At 33.4% G+C, this 11,091-nt stretch overlaps 1 protein-coding gene across 1 annotated transcript in view; it reads left to right on the plus strand.

The window, feature by feature from the left end:
- LOC117107956 overlaps window positions 1-11,091 on the plus strand; it is a gene marked incomplete at its 3' end in the record, with an annotated part of 23,654 nt that overhangs the window by 9,461 nt on the left and 3,102 nt on the right. Inside the window, exon 2 of the mRNA XM_033249766.1 lies at window positions 5,292-5,373. Coding sequence (XP_033105657.1) covers window positions 5,292-5,373 — 82 coding nt within the window. The remainder of the gene's footprint in view (window positions 1-5,291; window positions 5,374-11,091) is intronic.

An 11,091-nucleotide genomic window follows, 5' to 3' on the forward strand; every position in this document is an offset into this window, starting at 1 on the left:
AAACGTGTACATAGTATCTATCACTACTACAATAACAAAATTAATATTTTTCAATCTTATAATCAATTTTATATAGCCGGAGTTAGGCCTAGTTTCGACCTAGGCAAACCTTTACTAAAAAGGTACAATTTCTCCATCAAAAGGCTTTTTCTATGAATGCAATGACCTGTTCGAAGCACGAACTCCTGTAGACCAAACCCAGTACCGTTACGATTTTCAATCGTACGGGAAATCCACTCACGAAGCTAAGTGGGGTAGGCCTAGGCCGGGGCCTGCACAGTCAGCACCATTTTTTAAGGAATAGTTTTAATACATTGTACAATGTGTCTGGGTAAGGTACTGACGGGACTACACTACACTTGGTAATGATAATTTATCATTGCTATCGATTTCGTGTCGATGTAACGACGATAGCAAACATCCTCGTAATCGTATGTCTTTCCCTCATCCATTCCAAGAGGCACATCCATTCCTAGTCTAGTTAAGACACAAGTTTGTCAGCTATAGTTCGGTTATGACTGTCTAAAACTATCCATAATTTGTTACAAGTAACAATATTCAAGAATCTGGTTGCTGTAACTAGAATTGGAGTTTCATTAGCAATTTCTTCGCGGTGAAAACAACACTTTGTATTACAACACCGGCACACTGTCCGCCGCTAGTCGCCATGTTGTTGTTTACTGTTGTTGGCTGTAGCACAACACGTGAAGTTATTGTAACAAAATCAATTTAATAGTAGTCTAAAAAATATTATTCTGTAATTAAAATACACATTATATCTAATTATAATTTTTAAATTTGTTTTTAAAGCAGTAATACGAAGTTCGCAAATAATAAACTACGTATCAAAAATACAATATTCGAACGAGTACAGTGACGTTTACAAAATGTCGTGTGCTAAATCTAGCGCAAAGAACTTTCAATTTCGTAAGTTTAAACGTCATTTTCTCGTATTTGCAGAAGTTCTGACGGTCGAACTTTTTTTTGGTGCTTAAAATATTATTATAATAATTATCATAATGAGTGAAAGTATTAGGAAAATAGACACCGCAGAAGTCAGGAAAACTCATTTCCCGCCATCTAGGGATCAACATTTTCCCGGACCCCCTTTCATTTTGTGGGTTTGGAAACATTCTGACCCCCACCCCCACCTAAAATTTAACCCAGATCCGCCCCTGTGTTTTGCTTTATTATCAATTGTCTCACAGAAGTCAGTGCCAGTAGGTATCACTATACCGGTACCTATGTCACGTAAAGAAATCTCGAACACAGCCTAGTTTTTATTTACAGGTATTTATTTATTTATTTATTTATTATTATTATTATTATTATTATTATTATTATTATTATTATTATTGTTATTATTATTATTATTATTATTATTATTCTTATTATTATTATTATTATTATTATTATTATTATAAAGAAATGGAGAAAAAAGAAAATTATATTCAAATTTAAAGCTATGCTTCGGCGGAAAATTATTTTTGTAGTGTTGTAGAAATGATTTTTCGAAGACACGAAAAGCATAATTGACCAAGCACTCGGAAGCGGCTGATAAGATACAGATTTTTGATTATTTAAAAATGGGGGAAAGAGGGAGGTACGGACCTTTTCCTTACAACTTTTAAATATTAAAAAACCTGAATCTCACTAACCGCTTTCGATTTTTTCGTCGAAAATGCTTTTTTGTGTCTTAAAAAAATTAGTTCTAAAACATGTATAAAAACAAAGAAATTTCCTCCTAAAGAGCCTGGCATATACCTTATATACGGATTTTAATTAAATTTTGATATACATTTTTAATCAATTTTTACTGGTCGCCACATATCATTTATTTGCAAAAATAACAGGAGCTATTAAGGGTCTATGGCAGGATTGCCTAATAAGAATGCATGTCATCGAGGGGGCTCTCTCGGTCTATCGGCGAGGATTAAAGAACTGCTTAAAAAGAGTAAATAATTACAGTAGGCCTATTTATAATATGAAATTGGATATAAAGTAGTGAAATCATTAAAAAGAAATCTATAAATATAGTTACATGGAATTCGACTGCTAAAAAGATTAAATGGCATTAAACTATACAGGAGGCCGCTAACTGTAGTTACACAATATTATACACAGGAACGCAAATCACGTTATAGACACAGAACGCGCATCGCGTTTGACAAAAAATGGCTTCTGAATTCTCAATGTCGCAACTCTCTCTATCTTTGGCTCTGGCTAAGTACAAAGCCATATATATAAAGAAATTTCCGCTCCTCGGTTTGCGAAAGTCACGTGGTACACACCGTTCATTTTTTTGTGTCCAAATCTTCCCGATGAACACATATTATATATAAAGTATATGAGTTAGGTATATTACATAGTAGCGCATCGCGGTGTACAATTTTTTAATTGAGAATTGACAATTAAATACGCAAAGTTTGGAAGCAAAAAGTATAAAACTGCAAGAGGTCCCACTGCCATGATTTTGTATGCAGGCAATGGAACATTAAAAAAGTACCGTACTACCACAAAATAGGGGGCGCCCTATTCGAGTTCGAATAGAGTTAAAAACTCGAATATGCACGTCATGCAGCACGCGTTCTGTTACGGCCACGCCCCTTTTGGGTAGTACTTTTTGAAATAGGATTGCGTTCCAAAGAATATCCGGCAGGCAATTTTTTTTCCGTACGAAACATTTGCATGAAACTTCACTCGGGCCATCTCGGATTGACTCGAGTGAGTACGATACGAGGAAAAAGAGCAGACACTTCGCAATGTCGTGACGCTCGAGTTTTACTATTATTGCTCTTTCTATGTTTACCTACGGTAGGCCTATGAAATCTCACGGACTTATGGGATGTACGTGTGTAACTAACTGTGACCTTGCTGTGACCTTCTTGGATGTTATTAAATGTTGGTATATTATCTACAATAACTACCTCCTCTTATAAAGTGTAGATAGGTACATAATACCAAAGGCTAGAGAGAAAGAGGCCTAAGGCTGAGGTCTTACCTAGGCCCCTCCTTAAACTAGTCCTAGGGTCATAGGCTGACACCAACATACTGACATTGACTGAAATTTTGGAGAAAAAAAAACTGACATTGACTGAAATTTTGGGGGAAAAAAAAGGACAAAATTAAAGCATGAAATGAAAAATAGAGCGCATATGAGAAATATTATTAAATAAATAATATACCATTCCGGCGTTATTGAACCTGTTCAAACTATCATTTTAATGTAATTAATGTTAAATAATAATAATAATCATTTCAGCATTAATTACTTTGGCCTAAGCTTGTAATGAAGAACCTACAGATACCGTACTATTTACAGGCCTATAAAATAATAATCGCTCAAGGGGAACATCTTTTTTGTTACTTCCCCTTAACGTTTTTTTAATTGTTCTCTAATTCCTCCATTGTCTAAGTTCCCTTTAAGGTACAGGTAATAATAATAATTAATAATAATAATTTAATAATAATAATAATAATAATAATAATAATTTCAGCATTAATTACCTTGGCTTAAGGCTTGTAATGAAGAACCTACAGATACTATTTACTAGGCCTATAAATAATAACTAGCCCAAGGAGACCTTTTTTGTTATTTCCCTTAACGTCGTTTTTTAAAATTATTCTCTAATTCCTCCATTGTCTAAGTTCCCCTTAAGTACAGGTAATAATAATAATTAATAATAATAATAATAATAATAATAATTTCGGCATTACATGTAATTAACTTGGTCTAGTCTTGTAATCAAGAACCTGCCGATTACTATGCCTAATATTAATAACTAGCTCAATTTTTACATTTATTTGGTGCTGCCATTTTGGCAGGTCTTATGGCATCCAGTATTTTAGAGCTCCCTATTCTCAGCTCTTATAACTGTTACCCTGTTTCATCTGATGAAAAAAAAACGCGCTTTTCCTTACTCTTCGTGCTTTTCCCAGAAAGTATTTTTAGTATTAGTAGACCTAGGTAATTATGCAAAACCCAGGCCTAACTAAAAAATTAAAATTGTCATAGTATGTAACTCAAGTTAAAATAACACTTTTCATTACTCGTGCAGCTTAATCATTATTATATGTCATTTTAAACGACCCATTGGTATTAACATGGTGACATCAATGTATTTTAAAAATTAGATAGCGACGTTCTCTCAAAAGTTGTTTTGTAGACGTTTATCTGTTGATGACCTTTTGACCTCCTGAATTCTGCAATGAGATTTTCGGGTCGATTCAGCCGAGACGGCCCGAGTGGAGTTTCATGTAAATGTTTCGTACAGAAAAAAAAATCGCATCCGGCAGTGCGGCAGTGGGACCTCTTGAGGTTTTATGCTGCGTTCATTAGAACTTGTGAAGTCGGTGTTCACAACTTGTAACATGTGAGAACACGAGAAGAGTGCATTCATTTGATAAACGCTAAAATGGCTGCTGTCACTTTTACAATGTGTTCGAAAATAAAACATACAAAACAACTTTTTTTTAAATCTGAAATAATATTACTTAAACAAAAAAATCCAATAAATATGTTGGGTTGCAAATAAAACCTACAAACAAATCTCTTTTTTTATCTGAAATAATATTACTTAATAAACAAATTGCAATAAATGCTCGTTGTGCATAGTTTATGTTACATCCGCCATTTTCCACACTACTTGTGCAAATCGAGAAGAGAATTCTACTCGAGTTCACAACTTGTGTTTACCAGTTCACCAACGAGATGAACGCGTTTCACAAGTTGTGAACTGGGAAACACCGACTTCACAAGTTCTAATGAACGTAAGAGGTGCCCCATTGTTTGTATTCCCACCATGCATTTCGGTGGAACACTTTTTTCTGTAGCATGGAGAACTCTATCTTATACTTCTATTATCTTTGCGCGCACGCACAGCTGTTTAAGGAGGAAACCCTACCCTAATATTTTAATTAATATTCTTCCTTAATTACTTATCTAATTGACTCAATTTTCCAGATATTCTAGACAGTAAGACAACTTAAATTATTCACAAATTTAAAAAAAAACAAAAAAAAACCATTTTTCCACATTCGCCACGACGTTATTCAAGAGACGACATGCTGCATAAGCAGAATATGATCCTTGATTCATGTTAAAGGCATGCATTGCCTACGTTTTGACAGATATGCTACTGTAGGTGAAGGGTTTTCTAAAAATGTGATGACGTATCTATATTCGTTATCTTTTTCGTAAGCTTGTGAAGACTCCCTATTACATATGTTTCAGTGTATACAATTAGTATGTAAAAATTAAAATTATTATTTTTTTTTTAAAATCTAAATAGCAAAACGCTTCATGAAGCCATCGCTTCTAAAAACTGGTCAACAGTACGTCAGCTTGTCGAATCGCTAAATATAAAATATGAGGTAAGTCAGTGTAATACTATGCAACAATAGTAGGAACAACAATTATGGTACATTGCCCATTTTTGTGACGTTTAATGTGATGCCAAATTGTAGGTGTTTCTAACTGCGTTCGAGAAGGTGAACTATACAACTAACCATTAATTGAAGACCTCGAGTCTCTCAACTGGTATGAAATATTAAAGGTTATAACCTGAAAAACCGCAAACAGTTATAGGCTTAAGTATTGTAGGCTCCAACTATTCAGTTGGTGACTTTTAACTCAAATGACTATTATCTTGTCTCCTGGCACGGCTTATATAGCATAATATGTTTGATAGTGCGTTCAGAATGGTTTTAATGTTGAAAACAAATTTTGTTAAATATATTCACCAAAGAAATGTTGAAATATTACATTTTAATGATCGATATCAATAATTTGTGCCAAATTATTATTTTCTACACAGTAATAATCAATTTAAAAATCATATAGTAGAACTTCACAGAAAACAATTACTTTCCATACTTAATCAAATGTAATTTTTAAAAAAATCATCCAAATGTTATATCATATTTTGTGTAATAACATACGTCACATTTGCACAGACGTGACATAATAATGTTGTCACAGACGTGACATCATTAAACACATATTTTACTATCAGCACTACCAAATGAGCATTTTTGGTAATTCATATATAATAAAATCATGGTTCAGTTCAGTTTCTCTTATGTTGTAAACAATGGCTTTAATTTTTATCAAGATAACCTTACTTTAACATAATTAAACCATAAAAAATATTTAGAACATTTGAAGTCATCAACATTGGTCATTTTTGCAAGCGCCATCTGACTATTCTGAAGTTTTAAATACTTATAGTGATCTTGATCTCATTAGATCAAGTTAAATTTATTATAGACAAATAACTATACTGTAGATGGTACATCTATGATTGGAATTCATGGGACTACTCATGTTGATACAATTGATATAAAAAAAACCAGTATAAACCAATATTTGTTTAACGATGACTGTAATTATTGTGCCAATAACTTTTGTGTAACTGGTAATTCTCTTTATTTTGATATATATTCTGAATATATGCTCAAATAAGTCATGGAATACCAATTTTCAAGAATATAGCATTCATCATTCTAAATTTATAAGCTTCTAAAATTAGTACATACTCAAATTTATGTTTGTATACTAGAGACACGCCCACTTTTGTTGGCGTCCCCATCTTGTGAACGAATAAAGACATTGGTATAATTTTGACTGTGTGTTCGTTTTAACCACAATAGATTGTTCTGAGATTCTTGTTATTAGATTTTGTAATTTTTTTTGGGGAACTTTTAACCATGTAGCAGTGTAACTATCACGTCTGTTACACCCATGTCACGTCTGTTACAGTTAATAAAATTGCAATTAAATTAACAATGATAAAAAAGACTATTAAAAATGTTGAATTGATCTATTTTGTTATAAATAAGCTAATGTTTAAAATTTAAATAAATAAATAAAACATATAAAAAAAGAAAAAAAAAATATCTTGTGTTGGCCACGTTGCGATCAAACCTCATCACCCCCCCCCCCCACTCCGCCCCAAAAAAAAACAAAAAAAAAAAAAACGCGTAGGTCGGTAGGAATTTTTTTTTTCTTACCAATAATGTGTTAGTGCATAAAAAAGGAAAATACTCAACAATACAACAAAGGCCATTTTTAAATCTATGTTTAAAACCGTCGCATCACCTACCGTCTAGCATGATAGGCCTATTCAAGCTCATACGGATTCGTGTTTTACGGGTTCAGTTTTTGTGTGGGCCTTGTATTTGAATCAATGAAATAATAAAACAAGCGAATGATAGTATAGATTCTTGAGTTTAATACATTTGCTGTTAGTCTGAAAATACAAAATATTATAGGCCTAATACCTCATACATAGATTCTAGGTATCATTGTTTAAGAAGCGGGGCAATAGAAAGTACTATTCCCCTCAAAAAGTACTATTCTCCTCAAAAATAGTACTTTTTTAAAACTTGTTGAGATGTGCAAACCAGGGTTGCCAGATATTCCACAGGCTTCACTGCCAAACACACGCCATCTCACGACCAAATTTGGCCAAACATTTTTTCGATATCTGCCAAAATTCGGCCAGATTTTAATCGGATTCGAAGACAACATTGGGTACATAATATTCATTTAAATTTCCAAAATTACACGAAAATCAACTGTCATTTGTTTGAAATTGAAGAAATTTTAATTATCATTTAAAAATGATATACACAGAACAATGTTTTAACATTGTTCTGTGAACAGTGAAAGATTAAAATTTTTCACTGTTTTTGTTGTTATAATTAATCACCATAATTAAATGCCCAGCTACATCATAATATCAAATATGTTCTATAATTAGTTTCTAGCATGTAGACCTATTTAAAGTCACATTATTAAGATCGATGTAAATTTGATTTAAATAACGTAGTGGATCTATAGCAATAATAAGGGCCTGTTATGGAATCTTCAATGACAAATCCGTGGGTCTCTTTAATTAGATTGAAAGTTGCATTAGTAGTAGTATGGTAACACAAACCGGTGTTAAGACCAGGAGTGGCGCCAGCGGGGGATGGGGCAGGGTCCCTGTCGGAGAGAGCTGCCCCTTCCCCCCATTCGGGGAGAAAAACCACAATTCGTCGGGGAGGAGAAACAAAAATTAGGTTTCTTTTGCACATGGACTCTACAATCCTCTAACTTGTCAAAATTTCCAATGGCTTTGCCCCTGGACTACTTTCGCAACATTTTAAGCGACACTCTACCAAGCCCAATTTGCTCTCGTCTGGGAAATTTCCTCCTCGTCGGGGGCATCGCTTACCCGTCGGGGACCTCGGACCCCACCCCTACCCCCCTTCCCCGTCGGGAAATCCTGGAGCCACCCCTGGTTAAGACAAACCTTAATAAATAAAACTTAATAAATACTTTTTATCTAAACTTTGTAAATTCGAATGTTATTATTTGTTTCATTCAATTCTCAACTAAAAGAGATAGACACCTCCACTACAGTAGGTTCGAACATTAAAGAACACATTACTATAAAACAATAAAATGTCTTCATAAAGTTTTCAACGAGGATGAACTTCATAAAAAAAAATATAAATTTCATCGGAACATTTTAAATATTAAATGTAACTACTAATCTTTTAAATAAACTCTCTTACGTCAACTCTGACAAATGGGGACATACTGTACATTAAGTGTTCAGTGCTAGTTCGAACCAGAGTACGACTACGAACGTAAAGGTATACAATTAGAATCAAAGCTTTTGTACAAAACAACATATCCAAAACAAGTCTACAGTACTTCATATTAGGCCTATATAAAAAAAATGTAAACTTTTCACAAAATTCGGCCAAATATAGTTCGGCCGTGACTTTTCCAACGTATACTTTTCCAACGCTCATTTTTATACGGGCAGACTTGAGGAATCTGACCATCAAAAAGGGTTCGTATACTTTATGTGCACATGTCAATTGTGTACACTGGGCCTATGGTTTATAGTCCTTATCCGGGAAGACTTGCTCCACCCAGAGCATAGGCGAGCGTGTATTTGAATCAAAGCAAAATTAAACAGGTGATTGCTTTGATACTGTGAAGTCATTTACCTATTATTAATAGGTGCATGGTGAAGTGATGCATTTACTGCGAGCCTGCAAATACAATACTAAATGAGCATATTGTTCAATTAAGGTTTTATTGAAATTCCACTATGTAAGCTAAGAAACCTAATTATACACAGGGGCATTGGTTCTACCCCCTCTCCCCGGTAATTTCTTTCCCCTCACTTTCCCTTCCCCCAGATTTCAGACGCTGGCGCGGCCACTGTGCGTTCGTAATAAACAAGTTGCATAAAGTAAATATCACCTTCTTTTATGTTTACATTGAAATATTTGTTCACGATAAAATAAAACTGGATGTTGATATACCGGTAACAGACTGAATGAAGGCTCTAATCTTGCGTATAATACTTGCATATATGTGTGCTCATAAAAGACCATTCTGTTCTCTGTACCCTTTGTTTAATGCCCATCTAATTTTGACTATAATATTATAAAATAAAAGAGCCTCACTGTGGCGAATGCAGGATTGGCGGTAGGGGTGCGTGAGAGTTCTCTGTTTCAAATGCACTGTTGTTCCATAATAAAATGAAATTGGAGAGTTCTAAGGAATAAACCAAAATTTAATGAGTAGTCTTTTTCTACAGGCAAAAATTAATGAAATTTAATAATTAAAATGCATAGATTCAGTAGTATATCCGGGTTTTTAACATTATGTTCCAGTATGATGGTTTTAAAATTAAAGGTAATATTGGTTCCTGTTAAAGCTTCCCACCAGAATTTAAAAGTATCCCACATATAATTTATAAGATTACATTCCCATAATAAATGTTTCATAGTTTCAATTTCCATTTTGCAATAGGAACAAAGATTCGACTCAATAATATTAATTTTAAATAACTTATAATTAGTCATTAAACAATTTGTTTAGATTTTATATTGAAACACATGTAATCTAACTACTCGTGTGCACTGAAAGGACAAAGCGTAAATACTTGGCCACAAGTCATCATCTATACCAAATTCCGTATTAAATTGATTTCTTGTTCTTGGGGGTTCTACCTTTCGCAGATGAGCATATTATAGGTACATAAAAAGAAAATGACAATAACATATACAATCCTAATATGCACAAAAAAAAAAAAAGTCAGCATAGGTACTGTAGGTACACAGAAGACTATAGAAAAAAAAATTAATTAAACGTTTCTCTTGTTTACTATACCTGTTGCCATTATAATATGTTTCATGATGCAGTTACTAGATCTAACATTCATATAACACTATGCTTATACAGTAGGGATATTGAGGGATGAAAGTAGCAACATGAGGACGTAACTCGAAAAATATAGGCCTAAAGTCATATTACTACCTAAAAATGGAAAATTAGAATAACATTTGGGCATGATCATCTAAAAGGCTAGGTAGGCATAACATCATACCTAGGCCAGATTAGGCACAATAAGAATAGTAATAATAATAAAAGCAGAGCAGATCCAGAATTGTTCAAACGATAGTGTGAGGAGGTGGGGACAATAATCTCAGAATAGGTAAGTTAGTAGCACATAACATTGATTCGCGTTGAAAATTTTAAAATTTAGTGGCAAATGCGTTTCTATTCCATTGTACCATTCTCTAGCTGATAAGTAATGCCTTACTTGAATGGCTATCGGCAGAGGGGTTGTAAGGTATTATATTGAATATCTGACCAAAACCTTACCAAAACAATTAATATCATATCTTCGTAAGTACTTGGCCAATTTTAACGGGGTAGGCGTGAACATGTTCAAAATCATGAAATACAACATTATTTGTAGCCCACTATATGATTTATGTCATAACAATATAAAATAAATATGTATCAGTCAAGATCTGTTAATGTAATAAGTGTGAAAATCTAAGAGATTAATCTTTAGATAAAGGCTAATATCCTCTTTTTTCCATTTAGCCATGTATCTCGACCTGCTATATTCCAAACACCACACAAATGCAGATGAGCGACGATAAAGACGGAATTCGTGAAAAAGACAAATTTTATAAAACTTACTTTTAGTTCTCAATGTTATAATGTGTTGCATGATTATGTTAAAATAACATCCTGTTGAATTAGTTTAGCTTGGCATATTGTATTATTTC

Source organism: Anneissia japonica, unplaced genomic scaffold (genome assembly GCF_011630105.1).
Source record: "Anneissia japonica isolate Jap-2015-1 unplaced genomic scaffold, ASM1163010v1 scaffold288132_len48147_cov117, whole genome shotgun sequence".
NCBI classification, from domain to species: Eukaryota; Metazoa; Echinodermata; class Crinoidea; order Comatulida; family Comatulidae; genus Anneissia; species Anneissia japonica.